Source organism: Peromyscus californicus, unplaced genomic scaffold, assembly GCF_007827085.1.
Source record: "Peromyscus californicus insignis strain IS unplaced genomic scaffold, ASM782708v3 Scaffold_9__1_contigs__length_137607984, whole genome shotgun sequence".
Taxonomy (NCBI): Eukaryota; Metazoa; Chordata; class Mammalia; order Rodentia; family Cricetidae; genus Peromyscus; species Peromyscus californicus.
In genome coordinates this window covers 98,863,614-98,887,701 of record NW_026294617.1, presented here as the reverse complement: position 1 = coordinate 98,887,701, position 24,088 = coordinate 98,863,614, and the positions used below count along the sequence as shown (strand labels likewise).

The following is a 24,088-nucleotide window of genomic DNA, read 5'->3' as shown; positions in this document are numbered from 1 at the left end:
GTGGTATCTCCAGCCCCTAGTTTATTGTTTTAATTCAGTATTAAAACTGTTGTTCGAATCTTAGATGGTCTTTTAACAAAAAAAACCCAGAGCCAGATATCGGGGTGAAAGCTGAAAGATCAGAGAAGCAGAACAGCCAGCCACTAGTTATTACTTCTACAAAATCCTCAGCCTAAAGAGAGTGAATTCCTGTTTCCTCACACCTTATATACCTTTCTCTGTCCAGACATCACTTCCTGGGATTAAAGGCATGTGTGCTTCCCAGTGCTGGGATTAAAGGCTTGTACCACCACTGCCTGGCTCTGTTTCTAATGTGGCCTAGAACTCACAGAAATCCAGACAGATCTCTGCCTCTGAGTGATAGGATACGAAAGCTTGATGTTCCTTGTGCTCTTCTTTCTTCATCCTGTCAGTTTAAATGTTGGTGTCTCCCTGCCCAAATTACTCTTTTTCTCTTGACTCTGGCTAGTTGAGCTGTAATTACTTACTTCTTAATTTACTTTTGTCTCTGCTGCCTTTCCTAGACATGAATTGCATGTGGTGAGGAGCTTAGGAGTCTATGAGGAAGAATTGGCAGATTACGTTTAGAAAGGTTAGGTGATAAATCTAGTAACCCAAACTTTTTTCTCTTTCTTTTTCTCCCCTCCCCTCCCCACCTCTTTTTTCCTCTCCTCTCCCCTCCTCTTCCCCTCCCCCTTCCACGTTCCCCTCCCCCTTCTATTTTTCCCTTCCCTTTCCCCTCCCCCTTCTCCATCCCCCCCTTTCTCTTCCCCCTTCCATTTTCCCCTTCCCTTCTTCCTTTTTTTTTTTTGTTAGTTGATTGATTGGTTCTATTGTTGTTTTGTTTTTCTAGACAGGGTTTCTCTGTGTAACCCTGGCTGTCTTGGAACTCGATCTATAGATCACACTGGCCTCAAACTTAGAGATCTACCTCCAGATTAAAGGCATGGGCCACCACTGCCTGGCAGAAGTTTCTTTAAACTAGGGAAAATCATGGTCAGGATTTTTAGGAAAGTTCTGTGTATCAAGAAGTGGAGGCTAGGGTTGTAGGACAGTGGGGGCGGGGGGTACATGCCTACCGTGAGGTCCTGGTTTCAGTACCTGTCCCTACAAAAAGTAAGTCAGGAAATACTCTGACTGCTCTGCACGTCTCAGACCTTCATCCCTGCTGGCCACTTCGTTGTCCCTGGAGTACTTTGACGTGCTGTGCTGTTTTCACTTACTTCTTATTCAATTATGCTCTTCTCTTAGAGAGCACACCTCATTTCTCTTCTAGGTAATTCTGTTTTCTTGGAATCTGTTTGAATAGAGAGCTGCTCAAGTGTGTACTCTAAATTTATCTGTCCATCTTAATGCTTGTCTATGCAGCTATCTTAAAATGTGGCTCCGTAATCACTGTGTGTTGCTGCAACTATCTTTTTTTTAAAAGATTGGTTTATTATGTATATAGTGTTTTGCCTGCAGGCCAGAAAAGAACACCAGATCTCATGATAGATGGTTGTGAGCCACCATGTGGTTGCTGGGAATTGAACTCAGGACCTCTTGAAGAGCAGCCAGTGCTCTTAACCTCTGAGCCATCTTTCCAGCCCATGCTGCAACTATCTTAAATGTTTCTGTAATCATTGCATTTATTGCAGCTATCTAAAATGTGGTTCTATAATCATTGCATTTATTGCAGCTATCTTAAATGTGGTTCTGTAATCACTGCATTTGTTGCAGCCCTCTTAAATGTGGTTCTGTAATTAGTTTGCATTTGTTGCAGCTATATTAATGTGGCTCTGTAATCATTGTGCATTTATTGCAGCTTTCTTAAATATGACCCTGTAATCACTGTGCATATGTTGCAGCCATCATCTTAAAATGGTCTTTTTCCTCCCTAAATGCAGAAAGAAGGAAAGAAAGAGCGAGCTGTGGTGGACAAAGTGTTTTTATCAAGGCTCTCACAGATTCTGAAAATCATGGTCCCTAGAACATTTTGTAAAGAGGTAAGTCTTACGAGATTATAATACTGTATGTTCAACTTTCCATATTCACAAGTATTCAGAACAATAATTCAGAGCAATTCACATAAGATGTTTTCTGTGTACGTAAAGAAGACTGTTAGTCTCTAAATTAGCACCTGTATTGCTGAAGTAACCATTGCCTGCTCATCACTTTTTAACACCCGTTTTTACCTAGTAGAAGTTTATGATAATTTTGTATTATCCTGATCTGTCGGATCAGCACCTTCATGCTCCATGTGGTTTTAGTCTTTTTTCCTGCAATTAGTCTCCATCCTTTCCTGTTTCCCTTGGTCTGTTTAATGTATTTTTCCTGCCACAGCTACTTCTGCTATTCTAGACTTTCCCATCTTCTCACTTCCATGAAGTTGTACAACTCTGACTAAGTTTGTTGATTTTTATGTATAACTTTTGCCTTAAACACTCAAGTTGAAAGCCCTAAGAAACCCTGACAGTGTTAAGAGACTTTTTATTTAACAAGTTGAACCTCATTTGTTTAGCTTGTACAAATTTTAAGCTTCAGTGCTTATTGTTTAGTTAACACAGTAACCATTGCCAGTGTTCTTTATTAAAGTAGTATATTAAAAATAAATAAGAAAATCACAAATTGCCAAGCCAGATAGTCTTAAGTTACATGTCTAGTTTCCACCATTGTCTTTTTGTGTGGTATAATTTTAAGTTCCTTTTAAACTTTATTTAACATTTATTATAGATAAAATATACATATAATGTAAATAAATATTGTAAGAGTAAAACTTGGAAATTTGAAACCAAAAACTTCACCAAGTTATTGTTTCTTTTAACATTCTGAAGTGCATTTAGTTTACTCTACATGGTTTATTTTAGACAGGCTACTTGATACTTATTGCTGTTATGCTGGTATCTCGAACATACTGTGATGTTTGGATGATTCAAAATGGGACGCTCATTGAAAGGTACTTGTTCATTCATGTTTTTCTTGTGTGTGTGAAATAGTAGTTTGCCTTTATAAGCAAAAAAAAAAAATAGAGTAAAATATACTGAAGTCTAGTTACGTGTTTGTTCAAATATACTGAAGTCTAGTTATGTGTTTGTTCAAATATACTGAAGTCTAGTTACGTGTTTGTTCATTTACATAAACAGTTTCTGGGGTATTTCCTGTGTATTTCCTGCTAGCACTGTGGTACATGATGGTAGGGATGTGTACCAGTGAACAGGAGAAATTCTGTATCCAGCCTTGCTGAACTGACAGTGTGTCAAGGAGAACAGACAAGGAAGCCCAGAATTGCAATGCAGTCTAACAGGTGCTATATTCAAGCTTAAAAGATCAGGCAAAGGGGTTGGGGATTTAGCTCAGTGACAGAGCGCTTGCCTAGCAAGCACAAGGCCCTGGGTCCGGTCCTCAGCTCAAAAAAAAAAAAAAAAAAAAGCAGCAGGCAAGTGTTGAGTGTCTAAATTAATAAGATAATTTAGAGGAAAGTGTCAAATTGGTGAATCATATGGAGTGTGCCTTTTTCCTTTTAATAGGAAGAAAATCTTAAGCTTTTCTTTTCTAAACTTAATTTTTCATGGTTTTTATTGTATTTCTGATATAACTTAATCACTGCAATTGAAAATTTTGGATTTAATACTAAAAAGGGCAGTTGGGATCTCAAGTTGTTGCAGCACTCATTTGTCTGTTAAAGAATTTACTAGTATATGAATGACAAAGTGAAAATTTTTGTTGGAATTCTTTTTTGTAGTAAGCAATGTTTATCAGATATGTATTAAAATATATATCTAAGGTACCTTTTTGAATAATATACCCAAACTTTCGAAATCTTTTAAAATAATGTTTTTCATTTATATCCTTGATCTGTAGGAAGCATGCTCTATGCCCATGTTTTCTGACTCATTTATGAAGGAAAGTGGAGAATTGTGATTGCCTAGGATAAAAACCCTTTGTAAACATATATGGGTAAATTATGTAGGTTTTCAAACACGACAGTGATCTCCCTGAATGTATGTACATTTCTTTTTGTGGGCCGTGTAGATTTAGGGTTTTATCTTTGGAAGGAGAGAAGTCTCTGGCTTGTCTCTATGGTGTCATTCTCTGGTGTTCAGTTGTCAGGAATTATTGGTTACTGATACTGTGTATTGCTGGGAGCTAAGCTACAGGCTATGCTTTGGTAGCTGCTCTTCTGAAAACATGCTGTTTGGCCTGCCATTTATTAATTACAGGTTTTTGTTTGCCCACTGTTTTGACTCAGCACAAGGTTTTTCACAGTACTGTAAAATCTTTACAGCATGTTTAATGTAATATTGCCCAGCACACCAGGCAATCTAATTTTACATCCCTGTTTTCACCCCCACCCCATGCCTCTGTAGTTTCCTGTGTGCCTAAATCTTTTATTGTTATTTTCCCTGTTAACTTCCTCATTTTGGTAGACACAGTCTTTTTCTGAGAAAGGGCCAAGGAGAGTAAAATTTTGAGACCTTGTGGTTCTGAAAATGTCTTCTATGCTCACACACTCAATTGATGATTGAGCTGTCATCAGACTTTGAAAGTGTCACTCTCTGGCTTCTAATTCTCACCTTGGCTGCAGGATGTAGACTCTTCAGTACCATCTTAAGAATTGCTGATGCCTAGGTCTCACTCAGGAGTTCCAGTTTAATTAGCTGTTGCTGTTTGAGACATCCTGGGTGATTCTCATTTGCAGGAAGATTGAAAACTACCTATCATGTCTTTAATTCTATTAGCTAGAAAGTTTCTCCACACTTAGAACTTTATTTCCAAGAACCATCTATTGTGGGGATCCTCATTTTTATAGTAGGCATACTTTCACTTAAGGAACTTTTTCATTTCTGAAGCTATTACCTTATTTTCTTCTTAGTTGTCTTGTCATTTAGTTGCCAGTATTATTTCTGTGTCTTTAATGGTCTTTGCTTATGTTAGAGGATGTTCTCAAGCAGCTTTTGACTCTTGGCTGTGAGTTCACAATTAAGTGGGGAAGGCTTTGCCCTGGAGGAGATGGGAATGGGGGGGGGGGTTGGGGGGAAGGTGAGGGGGACGGGAGGGGGGAGAACAAGGGAATCCGTGGCTGATATGTAGAACTGAATTGTATTGCAAAATAAATTAATAAAAAAAAAAAATAAAAGAAAAAAAATAAATAAATAAAAATAAAAATAAATTATTTAAAAAATGAATAAAGGTCTCACTACTGCCAGATATTTCTATTAAAAACTAAATAAAACAAAACAAAAATCTGAAAAAAAAAAAAAAAAAAAAAGAGTGAAGGCCTTAAAAAACAGTTAAGGCTTGTTGATCATCTGATTTCCGTTGAAGGATGTCTGTAGGAGTCTTACGTGTGTGCATGTGTGTGCATGTGCAATAATATTTTTGGTCATGCTTTATATTTATATAAACTGTAAGCCCAAGTAATTTGAGGCCTTCATATGATAAATACACAGAAGACATTTCTAAACTTCCATATTTTTCTCTAATAATTTTATCTATATTTTAAGAGTCTCTCTAATTATTACCGTTTTCACAAATGATACTGTATTTGTGTGTGGTAAAAGTATACAATTTATGCCCACTACAAATATTATATTAAGTATCTGAATAGAATCACATAAAGAATGATACAGAATTGAATATTACTTTATCTCTTAGCGAATAAAATGGAAAATTATCTTTTAAAGTTTTTTTTCTTTTCAGATATTATAAATTCATGTTTCTGTAGTCCAAAACAGTAATTTTTATGTACTAGACATTTCTATTTTTTGTTGAATTGATTTTCTTACATACTTAGTAACATGGAAAATGCATTGCTGAGAGTGGGTAGTATGTAATTTAATGGATGATGATGGATATGAGCCAATTTATAATTCTGTTAGTCAGCCTATTGGGTATCAAGTTTTACACTTTAATTGTGAAACTAAAAAATTCTTTTCTGCAAGTTTTCTTGAAGTTTTATTTTATTTAAAACAATTCTTTAGGAGTTGGGTGTTGGTAGCATATACCTGTGATCCCAGCTTTAAGGCAATGGAGGTAGGAGGACTGCAAATTTGGGGCCAGCCTGCATTCTATTACAAGACCCTGTCTAAAAATACATTTTAATAATTTTCACTGAGAGTGGGCTTTGAGGTTTCAGGAGTGCCTACACTGTTCTAGTTAGCGCTGAGAGCATCCCTTCACAGGAGAGAGTAACTAGGACAGCTTTCTCTGCAGTATACTCGAGCATCAGGAATGTATGGGACTTTGACACTTGGTAAATACAAATATTTATCAGTTGTATAGTTTAAAGTAGTTTTAATATTGCAGGACAATTTCATTTGAAAAATTAAGTTTTTTGTATCAATATTAAAGTTACATTGTGAATGAATTTATTTGTCTTTTTCTTTTTGGCTCTTCTAAGTAGGTTTAGAGTTCCAGGAGCTTTGTTAGTGTTATTAGTGTGCTACATTTTATTCTCTTTCATACTTAAGACTTATTTGTTAGTAATGGCCAAAAAATGTGTAGAATGGCTAAATTGTAATAGGCCAGACATTAGTAAGGTAGAAACTAGTGATGCCACAGTGTGGAAGAGGATCCTTCTTAACTGTGGCTGCTTTATCCAACCATAAAGATGCATTTTATTTTCATCTGTTTTGTTTTAAGCATTATTTTTAAAACACAAAACAATCTTTCATAAATGTCTTTATGTCTTTGGGAGTAATAGTAACTAGGTTACTCATTGCTAATTATTTTTCTTTTGCAGTGGAATAATAAGCAGAAGTATGGCTTTATTCAAGGAACCATTTTTTAAATTTATAGCAGCTACTCCATTGGTAAATAGTGCACAATGGTGGATGGCATGTGCCAAAATGTTATAGATAGTTTCAAGTGCTTCACAGCTTGGGCAGCACTAAAACACTTTGGTTTTCTGCAGTTCGAGTCAATTTTAACTGAGACTTAGAAGCTTTTGTACTGTCCTAATTGCTTCATGTTTCAAGTAGAATCATTGCTGTGAAGAGTATGTCGGTACTGTTCCATGTTTTCCTTCTAGTTCAGCTTTTAAAAAGACCAGTATTTCTTTCTCTTCAAGAATTATAGAAAAATTGCATATTTTATTTTCTCCATTAGTATAAGGTACCATTTCTTAAAAGTTTTGTCAAGAAATAGAGCATGCTGTAAAGCCCTTTTAGATTTTATATATTAAAATCTTTGAGAAGATCTTTGTAAGGATGTTTGATAGCTTTGTTTAATCCAGATTTCCCCAAATTTATTTACCTATTCCTTCATAAAAAATAAATTATTTCCTTATCATATACTAGTCAGGTATTTGGGAGATCTAGGCAAATTGTTTGCTGCCATGTTTCTCCAAAAAAAAAAAAAAAAAAAAAAAGAAAAAATTTATATAATCATATTAGGGAATATTAGTAAGAATTCTCTGAGAAGAAAATTCTGTGACCACATGTTTTGTCTCTTTAATAAATACATATGCATAGTATACTACTATCATAATGGCTTTCAAACTCTTATTAGGATTTATTTTTATTTTATGTATATGGGTTTTACCTGCATGAATGTGTGTGCACCATATGCATGGCTAGTGCCCCCAGAGGCTAGAAGAGAGTTCCAGACAGTTATGAGCTACTTGTGGGTGTTGGGAACCAAACCCACGTCCTCAAAAAGAAGAGCAATGCTCTTTCCTGCTGAGGCATCTCTCCAGCCCTGGCTCTCAAACTCTTAAATAAAGTAGTAGAACCCTTATTTTAGATTCTTAATATGTGTTTTAAAAGCAGATAAATACATAAAACAGACCAAAAGCAGATAAAAGATAAAAAGCTGCTTTTGTTGAATGTGTCGAGGGACCTGAAGCTTTTTATTTATTTTTTAAATGTTTGTTTATTATGTATACAGTGTTCTGTCTGCAAGTATGCCTGCAAACCAGAAGTGGGTAATAGATCTCATTAAGGAAGGTTGTGAGCCACCATGTGGTTGCTGGGAATTGAACTCAGGACCTCAGGAAGAATAGCCAGTGCTTTTAACTGCTGAGCCATCTCTCCAGCCCGGACCTGAAGCTTTTACAGACTGATTCTGATGCTTCTCTCATGTGTCAGCCAGTCCCAAGATTGACCAGACAGAACCTGTAGGAGAAGATTCATTACTCACCTTTAAAAAAAAAAAAAAGAAAAAGGGTCTCAGTATGTAGCCCTGACTGGCCTGAATCTCATTATGGAGACCAGGTTGTCCTCAAACTCAGAGATCTATCTGCTTCTGAGTGTTGGGATTAAAGTGTGTACTACCACACTCAGTTTCATTTTTTCCTTTTCTTGTCTTTCCTTTTCTTGTCTTTTTTTTTTTAAATTTTTTGGCAAAACTCTATTAGAGTCTAGTCAGACTGTCTTAGGTTACTTATACTCCATTAGTGGAAGCAATGAGTAGTTGCAACAAGACCCACAAAGCCTACACTTCTTACCTCTGCTCTTTCAAGCTGACTGAAATAGACCCTCTTAGTCTTTCTACTGTCATTAGTTCATTCCAGTGAGAATCAAGGATACCAAAATATTTAAAACAAGCAAATACTACTTTGGTTTATTTGTAATATCCCAGAATTCCGGCGTGCCGTAACCCAGAACCTTGCAGGTGCTGACTAAGCACAGGTTCTACAGGTCTTCCCTCGAATACACCTGTAGCCCTTGGTTACCATTTTTACTTCATTTTATCATCTGCAGAGTCAAGTTCAAGCAAGCTGTTAAAAGGTTGCAAAACTTGCAAACATATTTCCAGGATTTCTTTTCTTTTCTTATTACTTAATGACTCAGTAGAAATTCCCAAGAATGGTTTTAGAGCTCTAGGCTTTCTAGTGTTACATTGGGCTTCTTTTGCAACTAATGCATTGCATGTGGTGGTTTGCAGTGGCATCATTGGCCGTAGCAGTAAAGACTTCAAGAGATACTTGTTCAACTTCATCGCTGCCATGCCTCTTGTAAGTGCACTTCTTTTGAACTCTTATTTGGGAGAAGTTTACACCTATTAAATCTTGAATTTGTACTTACTAACTTTAAAGATTTGTGGTATTAAATTCTAATTTTGTGTTAAAATTTGTAGTTTATAGATTAATATTTCAGTGTAAACCTACACTTAACTGAAAACTAAAAAATTTTGTTTGATTTGATCTTACTTATGTTAGTGTGTGTGTGTAATATAACACACACACACGTTTTTCTTTCTCTTGTTTTCTGGTTGTTGTTTCTCTCTCTCTCTCTCTCTCTCTCTCTCTCTCTCTCTCTCTCTGCTTTCCTCTCCTTTCTCCCCCTCCCTTCCTTTTTCTCTCTTTTCTTTTCAACGCTCTCCTGACCAGATTTTCTCAAGTGTTTAGCCACATTCTCTTAAGTGGCAATCGCAACCCTCTCCCACTTGGGATAACTGAAAACATTTCCAGCTTGTGATATTGGGAATAAGATGGGCAAACCACCCAGGAACTATTGATTAAAACATAAACAATTGCAACTTGAACCACTGTTAAACTGGAGTCTATTATCTGAATTTACTTAGCAATTAGTTTAACCTAAAAACCAAATGATTTTCTTGCCTTGGTTTTTATTTTTATTTTCTTGGCCATATAAGACTTTTAATGTCCAGATTTAGGAGGAGAACTTTGCTTGTGAAATCTAATTAATTTCTAGTTTAATACTTGAGGATGGACATACATAATTTTTAGATTTTTTTAATTAAAAAATTAAGATAGCTAACAGGTATCAAAGGTTGGAAGCACTATGTGGGAGCATTTTTAATAAAATGAGTTTAAGCAGAACTGGAAGGATTGATTTAATGGTGGGATAGATTAGTAAAGTGGCTCTAGAATAATCTGGAAAGTAGCATATAAAACTCACACTTTGAAAACAAAAACCTGCGGTCCAGGTTGTAGTATTGGTAGTGGAGCAGAGTGTAGAAATACAAGTTTCTGAACTTGTAAAGTCTCTATCAGGTAGAAATCGGAAAGGTTTGCATTTTTGATTACCCAGAAAGGCTCTCATAATAATATATTAAAATTAAGCTCCAACTAAGAATCCAGATAGGGTAATTAAGTGCATGTGGCTTAGCTTATTATTTTTGCATTTTATAAAAACCTAAACAAAACAGAACTGAAGTACACTATGGCTTGTGAGTTATGAAAATCAGAACTTGTAGATACAGAAACTGATACAGAAGTAAATTGCAATTTAGTAAGTAGAAGTTGAAGCAAAACCAGTAACGCTTGCTTGTTTGTTTTAGATCTCTCTGGTTAATAACTTCTTGAAGTATGGTTTAAACGAACTCAAACTGTGCTTCCGAGTGAGGCTCACTAGATACCTCTATGAGGAGTATCTCCAGTAAGTGAAGCCCTATTTTCAAATATTTAAGTTGGACAGTAATGTTTATGATATCAGATGTTTTTCTTGTTTACTGAATTGTTTTTCAAGAAAATGTCTCTTAGACTAGGGGCACATGGGGAGGAGTGACCTGTCAGTGACTGGGCACTAGTCCTAGCTCTCCTAATAGCCATCAAATCACCCTTCTCTGAGCTTGCTTCCCCATGGCTGACTAAGTTAGGACAACTCTTAGGGTATCGAGACTGGTCTGTTTGTGTTTATGCAATGGGTGGTATATGAATGCATGGTTTCTGTAATTGCTTGTTTTGAAATCACTTTTTAATTGCTATTTCAGAGCTTTCACCTATTATAAAATGGGCAACCTGGATAACAGAATAGCAAATCCAGACCAGCTGCTCACACAAGATGTAGAAAAATTTTGTAACAGTGTAGTTGACCTGTATTCAAATCTTAGTAAGGTAAGTTTACCTACTTAAAAAATTTTGTTAAATTTGTGGAATTTAGAATCTGAGCAAATTCATATAAAATTGATTGGGTGGAAGGGAATATAAGTCTCTGTGTTTGCTTGGTTGGGTCTGAGTGGCTGTGGGACTGGCAGGTGAGAGAGATTTGTCCTGACTGTGGGCCAGGCAGGAAAACTCTAGCTACAGTGTATAAATAATTCTTTTAAAAGAAAATTAGGATAATTATAATTGTTTTAATTATATAATTTAAAAATCTTATTTCTGTGAAGTATTTGACTTAGAATTGAAAGTAGTGTCTTACAAAAGTTTTATAAGAATTTTGTGGACTAATTTCAGCCATCGGGTCTCTTGCCTGTTTACCTCTAGCACTTGATACAGGTTGACTTTTCAGTTTATATTTCAAAGTACACATCCATAAAATGAGACAAGACTTCCTGTTTTCAGTATCGTCCTATGTGAAGAAAGTGTGTGTGTGTGTGTTGAATGTGTTCATATGTCAGGTGCCATGCCATGCATGTGAAGGGTCAGAGGACAACTTTGGGTGTCAGGTCTTACCTTCCACATGTATTGGAGATAGCATCTCTCTTGTGTTCACTGTTAGGTTTAAGCTGGCTAGCCCACAGGCTTCTGGTGATTCTCCCGTCTCAATTTCTCATCTCCAGAGGGGACATGCTGGGATTACAGATGCTTGTGCTGCAGTGTTGTGGAGATCAGAACTTAGATGGTCAGGTTTTCATGGCAAACAGTTTGTCCACTGACTCGTTTTCCTAGCACCTCTCTCTTCAGTATATAACTAGATCTGTGGAACTAATTTTGTAGAGAAACTGTTACATATGCTTTCCTCTTGGCACTTGAGCAAATCTGTAGCTTATAAAGTGTCATACACGCAATAGAGAAGTGTTCTGAAATTAATTATAGTGTTTCTATGCACTATAGTGCATTCTCTGTTTTAAACATGATTTAATTCCTGACTTAAATTATGAATATTATTTTTGGCCAGTAACCTTTACATATATTTGAATTGAATTTTTAAAATATTTTAAGCTCTTTATAATGGGCAAGACAGAAAGTGAAAGGTGCATTTTTTGTATGAGCCAATTAATAAAGCAAGCCATTTGTATTAGTACTCAAGTATTAGACTTCAAATAAATGAACACAATTTGGATTTCTTGAAAAGAGCTAAAATACATGCTACTGTCAGAACCCTGGTTGAATTTGTTCTCAGTGAGTAGCAGTACTTTACTATGTAGAAACTTGAGTATTGGATCATCAGATAAGCGCCAGAGACTCACTTGATTATTTCACTTATGTAATTGTTATAATAAAGTAATAGACTCAAACAGTATTACAGAAGAAAGACCCTCTCATTTTACAGATGAAGTTGTATCAAAGCCAGGAAAACGCATAGCAGATCTGGAATTGTAACTGAAGTGATCTTTAATGTCACTGTGTCACTGATGGTAATTATCCTAGTAGAGCCATCTTAGTCATGAAGAGAAGCATCCCACTTGATAGTCAGTCGTCATTGTTGAGATACCTCCATTTCAAGAGCTCTAATTCCACTCGGGAGGCAGAGCCAGGCGGAGCTCCGTGAGCTCGGGGCCAGCCTGGGCTACAGAGCGAGATCCAGGAAAGGCGCAAAGCTACACAGAGAAACCCTGTCTCGAAAAACCAAAAAATAAATAAATAAATAAAAACACCAAAAAAACAAAACCCCAAAACTCAAGAGCTCTAATTCTGTATATTCTAATGTTTATTTTACAGCCATTTTTAGACATAGTTTTGTATATTTTCAAGTTAACAAGTGCAATTGGAGCTCAGGTGAGTCCACTTTTATTCTTCTTTCATTTGTATTTGTATAGATGCATTTGTGCATGTGCACACACACACACACACACACACACACACACACACACACAGATCACAGGAGAACTTATAGGAGTTTTATATTCTCTTTCCACCATGTAGGGTCCCAGGGATTGAGCTTAGCCTTGGCAAAAACTGTCTTTACCCACTGAGCCATCTTGCTACCTGTGGCAGGGTCCTGTGCTGTTGTTCTTTGGGGGAGGGGGCCAAATAGGTGCAGAGTCAATGACACAGACTCTGGGAGAATGTCAAAACAACAAGCTCAGTTTATTCAGAAAGAGGCAAGCCTTATATACCCTCCACTCGACCCAGGGGGAAGGTCTGGTGAATATGCATCTGCTGGTGTGACATGGCTGCCTCTCATTGGTCCAGGTCATCTCCAGATCACGTCTCAGCTGCTGTTGCTAAGGCCCTTAAGCAGACCCAGGTTGGCTCTCAAGTATCTTTTTTACTGGTTTGGGCTGGCTGGCCCTCAAGCCTGTTAGTGATGAGTCATCCTACAGCTACCCCTGTTCTACATTTTAAAATCTACAGTACTATATTGTGATCATCATGAAGGTCTAAGAAAAAAAAATTTTTAAGCTTGGGAACATCTTTACATTATACCTAATATGACCTGGTTGTAAAGTAATACTATACTGGAGGCTTTAAAAGTATTGTAATTTGGCTTTTTAATGCTTATTAAATTAGTTACTTAAATTTTTTTCTCACAATAATAGCTAGAAATATTTAAGCACATATTACATACATTGAACACACATGTACTTATTGTTCCAAAGTAACATCTAAAGAGACTTGGCAGGAAATAATTTTAATAAAAAGTTAGAATAAAATCATCAATATACTCAGAATGAAATACTCATTTCAGAAGTGTTTTATAATATAAATATTGACTAACTAGTCCATGAGCCTTATCCTCTTGTCTCTGATATTTGTGGTGACAAGAATCTTTCTTTCTGAGTCTTATTGATGTCTAACTTGAATAATTATTTCATAGTTATTACATATATATAGCAAATCATATAACTGTGTGTTGGTTTTATGTAACTATGTATATGTATTTTTATATCCATTTTGTGGTTGATTAATAATTTGCCTGGTTATTTTTATTGCTTCCCTGTTTGAATTTCCTGTTTTTCTCTTCACTACCCTGTGATTCAGGTTTACTCATTCTCTAGCTGACTGCACCATAAGAGTGAATAGACCTAATTTTTCTAGTTTCTATACTGTAATTTATATTTCTTGTACATATTGATATGTACAATTCTGCATCAGCATTTAAAAAATACAGTTAACACCTCTGTTCATGTGCTGTTTTTATTGAAGTGTTTTGAATCATTCAGGTACAATTTTGAAAAATCTTGGTACATATGTTCATATACATTGTACTAGTCATGAAAGTTGAGTCAGTTCCTGCCAAAGTTTAAACATTACAATGTTTTAAAAAAGTATATTCAGGCAATTATAATGAAGTGAGAATGTTCACTAATGGAAGTTTCAGGGAAGTATTTAGTGCCTGGAACAATTGGAGCTGACTTTTGACTGTTTTGAAGAGATACTTAGATATCCATTGGTTATGTTAAACTTATGTAAAAACAGCCCCTCTGAATGACATGTTCAGGAAAACAGTTTTGTTTGGGATAATTTTGATTTGAATATGAGAGATGTGTAGAAATTAAGGGTGGTTTGGGAACTGGTTGCATCGTCTAAGATTGTCAGTGTACAGTGAGGTCATTTACAGAGTTGTAAAGTATAGAAGACGAAAACTTAGTGTACAAGCAGGGAAAGGTTGATAGCTTGTTTAACGAAGTGTCCTCGAGGCACGTATACCCTGTTCAGGTAAGGGTGTATGCACATACTTGGCAATAATATCTTGTACTCTAAAAATGATAGGCCTAGAAGTATAAATTTAGGATGAGACAAGAGTTAGGAAGGAACCTAGGGGAATATTAACATTCAAATAGAATGTAAAACAGAGCTCTGAGAATGTTTGTGGACTCGAGAGAACATTAAGATGGTTCCAGTGGAAGAGTGTTAGATGACTGAGAAGGTAAGTTCCGGGAGAGGTTTTAGGTGAACAGTTGTTGGGGAGGGGAGCTACAGGAGTTGTGGTGGATGATAGTAACAGAAAGGTAGAGACTAGTGTTCTGTTTCCCAGAAAGAAAGGAAAATAAGCCAAGGCTCAGCTTCTGTCAGTCTGTTACTTACAGACCGTCTACCCGTGCTTTTATTACCGTGACCTTGAGCTCCGTGTGTCATTCTCTCTCGTTAACCATAGGGCCCAGCAAGCATGATGGCCTACTTGCTTGTTTCTGGGCTATTCCTAACTCGACTTAGAAGACCCATTGGCAAGATGACAATAACAGAGCAGAAGTATGAAGGAGAATATAGATATGTTAATTCTCGACTTATCACAAATAGGTAAGGAGAAACATTCCAGAACTATAAAGAAAATTTCTTTTTGTGGATATTGATGTTATTTATATTGAAAGTCTAGCAATATAGTTACTGAAATAGTGTGGTGTTTACTTGTTTTGAAAATAAGCTTTATGGAGAATATTAGTTTCATAAAGTAGAAATCCTGCATGTTTCAAGCCCTCTTTCTGTTAGCCATGTAGTTTCCTTGATTTACCTCTTCATATCTTCTGTTGACTGATTTTCTGTGAATTTCGTCTTAAAGTTTAGTCCTGATATAGTTCAAATTTGTTTGTATTTATTCAAAGAAACTTTTGCCTTAACTTATCCATAGACATTTTAAAGTTGCGACTGTCTTGCAGTGCTCAGTGATTCTGTTTTCCAGACAGTTTTTTTTGTGGGGGGAAGGGGAGCCTCAGGGTCTCTTGAATTCAGGCAGGTACTCTTCCATTGAAGTGATGCCCTTAGACCTCTGGACAGTTTTGAGGTCTAAAATATGAAGAAAAAAATGTAGGTATTGAAGCCATCCATAATAGTTTCAAATTCTTTCTAGATTATGTGATTTTAGCAAGTTATTCATAGCTTCACTTTCTCGTAGATAGATAATGGAGTTGTTATGAGGATTAACTCTACATATGCTTTTGGCTTAGGTTTTGATCAGGAGCTAGGATGCTCTGTAAATTTTCTTGTGTCCATCTGCCAACTTTAAGTCAATTTTGAGGGTCCTAGTATCTATGTAATACTATGTAGGCTACTCTATAGGAAGTTACAGAATTACTTAGGAGATCTCTCTCTTAATAGTTTCTCTTCCAGCTAGGTGGTAGTGGCATATGCCTTTAATTCCAGCACTCAGGAGGCAGAGGCAGGTGGATCTCTATGAGTTCAAGACCAGCCTAGTCTAGAGAGCAAGTTCCAGGACAGCCAGAGTTGGTATACAAAGAAATCTTGTCTTGAAAAACAAACAAACAAACAAACAATCAAAAAAATACTGTCCTCTTCTCTTGCTTCCTTGTTAAAATCCTATTAATTTTATATGTGGAGTTGCTCTAGGGGGGCGGGGGAATAATAGGTACAGTTAGTGAAAAGCTGCTTATGGGAAGCTTTTACTAGAAAACAAACATGCTCCCATAGTGGAGACATTGCTTGTGTCACACAAGAATCCTTAGGACAGCAGTCAAGGGCACAGTGGGATTGGAGTGGTGGCTCTTGCTGGCTATCCTCTTGGCTCTGTCCTGCCTTACATACCACCCTGTCTTAGTTAGGGATTCTATTGCTGTGAAGAGACACCATGACCATGGCAGCTCTTATAAAGAAAACATTTAATTGGGGCTGGCTTATAGTTTATTATCATCATGGCAGAAAGCTTGGTGGCATGCAGACAGACATGGTGCTGGAGAAGTAGCTGAGAATTCTCCATTTGGATCCGTGGGCAGCAGGAATTAACTGATTGAGTCAGTAGGCCTAGTTTGAGCTCCTGAGACCTCAAAGCCCACCCCCTAGTGATGCACTTTCTCTGACAAAGCCATGTCTACTCCAATAAGACCAAATCTCGTAATTGTGCTATTCCCTACGGACCTATGGGGGCCATTTTCATTCAGACCACCACATATCCCTTTCCAATGGTTAGCTCTTGTGTGCACTTTGATTACAGATTGTGTGCATAGGTGAGTAATAGTACCCATGTGGTGGTCTTAGTTCTTTCCTGCCACCTTGAGTTCAGAGATGGCATTCCAATTGTCAACCTGCATACAAGTGCTTCCTAGCCATCTCACCAGCCCCCACACATATTCTCAATGTGTCTAAGCTGTGGTATTTGGGCTTCCATGTAGATATTTACTTTCTGGTGCTGTAAGAAGTACTTTGTGGGGGCTGGAGAGATGGCTCTGCAGTTAAGAGCACTTGTTACTTTTGCAGAGAACCTGGCTTTGATTCCCAGCACCCACATGGTGGCTCAACCATCTGTAACTCCGGAAGTCTTGGGCAGTTTATATCATATTTACAGGGTAGAAAGACTATAAGCTTTAGTTTAGACAAGAGTGATAATTTTAGCTGTTGAACTCTGCTGGTTATGTGACTTTAAAGAATGTATGACTACACTGAGCCTTTCTTCACCTGTAAGGTACTGGCTTCTAAAGAATTTATCTAATTATACTGAGCCTTTCTTCATCTGTATGGAACTGGTTTTTCCCTGCTGAAGATCTTTTGGCCCTTGTGGACCCATTCACACTCTCAGGAAGTTGTTGAGGAATGGTGTAGTGCGAGAGTAAGAAGAGCTTTGGTGCATCTAGCCCTGAGGGCACTGCAGCACTGTCGGGACTTTAGGCTTTTCAGTTTTTCAAAGGCTGTATATCAAAATAGCACTACTTGTATTTTTATCCCCTCTCTCTGGTTTAGGTCTGCAATTTAACATGTGGTCTATAATGTCCATCCCAGCGTAATCTTCCTTTATATCAAAGTGTCTTCCTCTTCTGCCTCAGTTACAGTTTGTGAGCATTTGCTCACTTCATCTTTAACACCAGGTTACATACAGGTAGCTTATAGTCCAGTCTGTGATCCAGTCAGGTGTGTGCCCATATACTCCTAAAGCTTTGCTAGAAGCTGGATCTCAGGTACAGTCCCTGGCTTGGCTTATGCCAAACATTCTCTTAGTGACAGCTATTTCTCTTTATTATTATTATTATTATTTGTTTTATTATTATTGAGGAGGCGGCTTGCTACTGAGTGCTCTTGGAAGTCAGAGGATGGCTTTGTGGAGCTTGTTCTCTCCTTCTACCTTTCTGTAGGTTTCGGGGATTGAACTCAGGTTGGCCGGCTTGCACAGCACGCATTTTACCCCCTGAGCCATCGCACTGGACCAAGATGTCCATACAAATATAAATGTTCACTCATTGAACACCGCATTTCAGTTACATTTCAGGGTGAGATAACATTGACATTAATTGCTGAATTATTTTCTTTAATAGTGAAGAAATTGCCTTTTACAATGGGAATAAACGAGAAAAGCAGACAATCCACTCAGTCTTCCGAAAACTGGTAAGATAAAGACTTGAGGGTAACCAGGTGGTGGTGGCTCACACCTTTAATCCAGCACTCGGGAGGCAGAGGCAGGCAAATCTCTGAGTTTGAGGCCAGCCTAGTTACAGAGCAAGTTCCAGGACAACCAGGGCTACACAGAGAAACTATCTTTAAAAAAAAAAGCAAAACAAAACACTTGAGGATCACATGGTGTACACTTATATAGGTATGAATACATAGTTAAAGATGTATTTTAAATAGCAAGTCTTTATACTGTGTTTTAAACTATAAATGAGTTTAAAACTATTGCATTAACATTAAATTCTCCATTTATTAAATGGGATGATTTACTAAAATAGTCTTGTGCATTTTTGCAGTAGTTGCTAAAGAAGTCTCATTGGGTGATTAAGTTAATAGCTCCCACAGATTAGTGGAGAGTATTTTATAGAACAGGAATCAGCAAGCTAAAAAGGACAAGATAGTTATGTATATATTTTACATTTCCTGCTCACATAGTCTCTGTTGGAACTATAATATATGTGTGAGTGGGTGTGGCTATGCTAATAAAACTTGATTGATAATGCAAGTGACCTTTGATTTGGCATATAGAGATTTTTTAAAAACAGTTTTTCTTTATTTGATGCTTGGAAATTTTGAATTCAAATAGTTTTACTCATTCAGCAGATACTGAGTGCCAGCTAGGGTGCTTGGTAGGTGCCATCATTAGGTGCTAATGATAATTAGGTGGTGAGCATGATAGATGAAATCCTGTCTCTAGGGAGCTAATATTTTAATGGAAATTGTGATATTAAGTACATATTTTACAAATACTAAAACGTTGTCTTGGGCTATTTCAAAAATTATATTTTTGCCATTTAATGTAACTTGAGATTTTAGAGTGCTCACTGATGAGAGCATCTAAAGCTCCTTTCCTTAAGACTGCTGTCCACTGACCAGCTTTTCACATGACTTTTCTCAGCCTAGGGGTTTTCAGCCCAAATACTAACAGCTTATTACAGCTTTACCTTCTCTGACAAGCCTATTTGAAATGGATTCTCATCCTCCTTCTTTGCTTTAGTGACTGATGAGTTTGTATGTCTCTAGCATTATATTATTATGTGTAATATGTTGTGTTTTGATGGGGTGTGTGTTTGGAACCTGCTTTTTTCTCAGTGTTGTGCTCATTGTTTGGTGTCTGATAGAGAGATGACTCATAGCTACTCAGTACCTGTTTGTAAATTAACTGTGCTTTATCCTTAGGGAAAATTAGTTCTTTTATCTGTAAAGAAAAAAATACATTTTTCTTTTGTTTTCTTTCAGGTGGAACACCTACATAATTTCATTTTTTTTCGGTTTTCTATGGGTTTCATTGATAGCATCATTGCCAAATGTAAGTATGTTTTAAAAGAGATGGTGCGACATGATTTGTGGGGCAAGTGAAGTAATGATACTTAATTTAACTGTTTCGTTCCAGATGTTGCCACTGTAGTCGGGTACCTGGTTGTCAGTCGCCCTTTCCTAGATCTGTCGCATCCTCGGCACCTTCATAGCACACATTCAGAGCTCCTAGAGGTGAAAAATAATATTGATGAGGGCAAAAGTCACACTAAGGCTTTGCTTTTATTTTAGAAATGTGAGCAAAATCTAATGCTCGTCTCTCTTTAAGGATTACTACCAAAGTGGAAGAATGCTTTTGAGAATGTCTCAAGCTCTGGGCCGTATAGTTTTGGCTGGGCGTGAAATGACTAGACTGGCTGGGTAAGATTTGTAATAATAAGCAATGCATTGAATCAGTTGTAAATATATATTGTTCTTATAATGTGGTACCCAGTTGAGATTAAGATGAGGGAGCGGCTGACCCTTCCTACTCTAGGAAGCTGGTTTGGGTAGAAAATTAAGGAAGACCTCTCTCAGTGAACTTTTTGTGCTTCCTGAGGACAGCTGTTTTGAATCTTATCCAGAATAGTGTTATGTTTGCTGTGTTTCACAGACTCTGGCCTTGAATAAGTTGGAAAATGATAATTCTTGGCAGCCCTTTCTTACAGAAATTTAAGTTAGTGAGTAGAAGTTTCACATTTGAACATTTTTGTTCTCAACTATAGATTTTTACCCCTAAGGGTTTTTTGTTTGTTTGTTTGTTTGTTTGTTTTTGTTTTGTTTTGTTTTTCGAGACAGGGTTTCTCTGTGTAGCTTTGCGCCGTTCCTGGATCTCACTCTGTAGACCAGACTGGCCTCGAACTCACAAAGATCCGCCTGCCTCTGCCTCCTGAGTGCTGGGATTAAAGGCGTGCGCCACCACCGCCCGGCTTTCCTAAGGGTTTATACCAACAACTTAGCTAAATAAATGAATAGAGGTTGATTTTAATGTAATAAACCAATTACCTTGTGGCATCTGTGGATAGTTGTAGATATGTTACCCAGTAGCAAAGCTGTTTTAGATCACGGGATGGGATTGAACAGCTCAGAAGCTGAAATAGAAGGCAGAAACCTCAAACCATACCAGGGTGTGAAAAGTGCCACAGACTTTGGGTTGTCTAAGGAAATTTGCTGCCCTCAGCTCTTTCGTAGGCGTAGGTCTGTATCTGTTCCTGTGTTCTCTCTGCTGTCATAGCTGCTAGGGTCTTCATAACAAGACAGAATTAAACACTGTGAGGCCTTGTTCTTGAGAAGCTGCTATGTGCTGTACTCGTTAGTAATTTCCTCAGACTTGTATGAGTTCATCCATGTCGGTTTTCCTTGCAGGGGTTCTTTTTTTCTTCTCCCCACAAAAATACATTTTATTAGGGAGTGGTTGGTATATTAAAAAACATCATATTTAATGCACACAAAATCATGAATATAAGAACAAGTATGCCTCTTGGTGTGAAACTATCAACACCAAGAGTGTAATTGTACCTGTCACCTCCAAAGGTTTCCTTTTGGGAGTTTCTGCTTGTTATTTACACCAAATAAACAAACAAATAACTATCCCCCTTTGTTTCTCTGATAAGAAAACTTCTCTTTGACCTTTATGACCTTCTTATACTCCCCAACTTCTTGCTACTGGATTGATTTCTATTGTCCCATGAACTCCATCATATATTCAGAATTCTTCATCTTTTCCCTTCTTCAGAGTATGAGAGCAGAAATAGCTTCAGTTTCTCCATTTAGAGAGAGGTAGTATGCCTTTAGTGAATCCTTCCTTCTGATAGAAAGTATTAGATGTGACAAGAAGTCACTCCAGCAGCTCAGGACCCAACCTTCCTGGGTCTGCAAAGTGTACTAACAAGAATGCTTGACAAAGGGAGACACTGTTGTCTTGCCTCTTAATGGGGTGTTGTTGAGAAGAGGATCCTGTGAAACCTCCTCCCCTTTTTTTTCTTTCTCTTTTACTGCAGCAAAATAGGGCACGTGTGTTATCATTAATATTTTATGCTGATGAGACTTCTTTTGTGTCCCATAAGCTAAGTTATAATTTTAGACATTTCAGTTTATATAAAAGATGTAGTAATACCCTGGACTTTGATTATGGTTTCTGTTAAATTTTAGTTTTACGGCTCGGATTACAGAATTAATGCAAGTACTAAAGGATTTAAATCATGGCAAATACGAACGCACGATGGTGTCACAGCAGGAAAAGGGTAAATATAAACACCACAGTTTGTAGTCATAGTTTTTAGTTGCTCCTACTATATGAGGTTTTAATAATTGTTTTCCATTTAAGGTGCTGAAGGAGCACAAGTTAGTCCCTTGATACCTGGTACTGGAGAAATCATCAATGCAGACAACATTATAAAGTATGTACAGGAAAAGGCTGTGCTGTACTATATGCATTTATTACACTTCATGACAGTCTTTCTCATCAGCTTGAAGTTACATGTGTAATGTAAAATTGACTTTAAAAATTTTAAATAACTTTGGGGTATCATTGACATAAAAGTTGTATATATTTAAGGCCTATAATTTGATGTTTTGATATTACATCCACACTGTAAAACAGTGTCCATATTCCAGCAAATTGTATCTCTTGTCTCTTCATCTGAACGTGTGTATGTATGTGTGTATGTACATGCCATTTCATGTGTGTACAGTATACTTTTAACTGTTGTCCCTGTGCTGCTGGTTAGACCTCTAGAACTTACTCATCTTCCTTCATACTTTCTAAATGACACCACTTACATTTTCCCTTCCCTCAGTCCCTAGCAACACTCTCTTCTATGAATTTAATGATTTAGATTCTGCATATAAGTTATGTATGAACTGTGTTTCTTTTTCTGTCTTACTTTGTTTACCGTGATGCTCTCTATCATCAAAAATGACTGATTGAGTTCTTTTAAAAATACGTTGTGGTTTTGAGAGTTTAAAGGGGATTTTTACTTACGTGCTTATGTGTGTTCCTGCTTGTCTGTATGTGTACCAAGTTTGTGCAGGTGCATGTGGGAGCAGAAAAAGGTATTGAGTCTCCTGGAACTGGAGCTACAAGTGGTTGTGAGCCTCCTGACATGGGTGCTGGGAACCAAACCTGGGTCCTCTGCAAGAGCAGTAAGTGCTCTTAACCACAGAGCCATCTCTCCAGCTTTTTTTTTTTTTTTTTTTTTTTTTTTAAGACTGGATAATACTCCTTTGTATGAGTGTGTGCTTACATATATGATATATTCTTTATCTTTTTATCATTTGAAAGACTTTAAGTGAGTTTCCCCTTTTGGTTTGTTTAATAAATACTGCAGTGTGTATGGGAGTGCAGATACTACTCTGTGACGATTTTATTTCCTTTGGTTATCTCTCTGGAATAGGATTGTCTCTCTGAAGCAGAGAACTTATAGCAGTTCAGTTTTTATTTTTCTGAGGACCCTCCATGCTGTTTTCCTCTCATTGCTGATTAATTTCATTCTTACCAACAGTGGTTAAAGGTTCCCATTCTTCTGCATCTCACCAGCACTTACCTTCGTCGTGATAACTGTCGTCCTAACAGGGTGACACTCATTGCAGTCTTGAGACGCAGTTCTCTGGTTAAGATCGCGAGACCCTTTTCAGTTGCATTTTGTCTTCTGAATGTATTCTTTTATGAAGTGTCTGAATGTTCGTTTACTGTGTTGAGTTATTTCTATTTGGGGTATTGAGTTATTTGAGTTCCTTACTTGTTTTTAATTTCCCTTTTTTTATTAATGTCCTTTTTAGGTTTGATCATGTACCTTTAGCAACACCAAATGGAGATATCTTGATCCGAGATCTTAGTTTTGAAGTAAGTTTTTAAATGTTCATAGAAGAGTTTAAATTATCTTCAAAATATGAACTGGAAATTTGAATATTTAAGTTAAATGTAAGGTTTGAGTTGTCTCTATCTAAACCCATACTATTACATTTGAAACTAACTCTTTGAACCATCTAGAAATCTCGTTTTTCTTAAAATTAACTGGGCTTTAAAAATTTCAGGGATTACTACTGCATCAAATTTGTTTTGTTGGAGAGATGGCTCAGCAGTTAGAACTTAAGCTCTCACAGAGGAACCAGTTTCTGTTCCCAGCACCCACATGGCAGTTGACCACTGTCTGTAACTCCAGTCCTAAGAGATCTGACATCCTCTTCTGGTCTCTGCAGGCTCCTGCACACACATAGTACACATAAACTTATGCGGGCATGCACATACACAAATGAAAAAATAATCTTCAAACAAATTTTTTTGCAAATAAATCCATGACAAAAAGGTGCATCTAATTAGATTTACCATGTATAATGAAAACTTAAACATGCAAATACAACTTTAATCGCCTTAAATAAAAAACTCTAAATCAAAAGTCTCTTGGGGGGTGTTTATGCAGGAAGATTTATATCCTTACAAACAATACAAGGTCATTCTCTCTTTACATTTTATTTATATATTTTGTGTGTTGTATGTTGGGGGTGGAGCACATGTCATATTAAGTATGTCAAGGTCAGAACACAATTTGAGTGAGTGGGTTCTCTTCATCTACTATATGGGCTCCAAGAGTTGAACTCGGGTCATCAGGCTTGGCAGGAAGCATCTTT

General features: G+C 37.0%; 1 protein-coding gene across 2 annotated transcripts in view; it reads left to right on the top strand.

The window, feature by feature from the left end:
* Positions 1 to 24,088, top strand: part of Abcd3 (ATP binding cassette subfamily D member 3) — a 62,753-nt gene that overhangs the window by 25,249 nt on the left and 13,416 nt on the right. For both annotated transcript variants that reach the window (XM_052729955.1, XM_052729956.1), the window contains exons 3-16: positions 1,887 to 1,985; positions 2,847 to 2,935; positions 8,866 to 8,935; positions 10,225 to 10,322; positions 10,657 to 10,780; positions 12,551 to 12,607; positions 14,931 to 15,073; positions 18,031 to 18,100; positions 19,403 to 19,472; positions 19,557 to 19,654; positions 19,749 to 19,840; positions 21,611 to 21,702; positions 21,786 to 21,858; positions 23,240 to 23,303. In XM_052729955.1, coding sequence (XP_052585915.1) covers positions 1,887 to 1,985; positions 2,847 to 2,935; positions 8,866 to 8,935; positions 10,225 to 10,322; positions 10,657 to 10,780; positions 12,551 to 12,607; positions 14,931 to 15,073; positions 18,031 to 18,100; positions 19,403 to 19,472; positions 19,557 to 19,654; positions 19,749 to 19,840; positions 21,611 to 21,702; positions 21,786 to 21,858; positions 23,240 to 23,303 — 1,239 coding nt within the window. The remainder of the gene's footprint in view (positions 1 to 1,886; positions 1,986 to 2,846; positions 2,936 to 8,865; positions 8,936 to 10,224; positions 10,323 to 10,656; positions 10,781 to 12,550; positions 12,608 to 14,930; positions 15,074 to 18,030; positions 18,101 to 19,402; positions 19,473 to 19,556; positions 19,655 to 19,748; positions 19,841 to 21,610; positions 21,703 to 21,785; positions 21,859 to 23,239; positions 23,304 to 24,088) is intronic.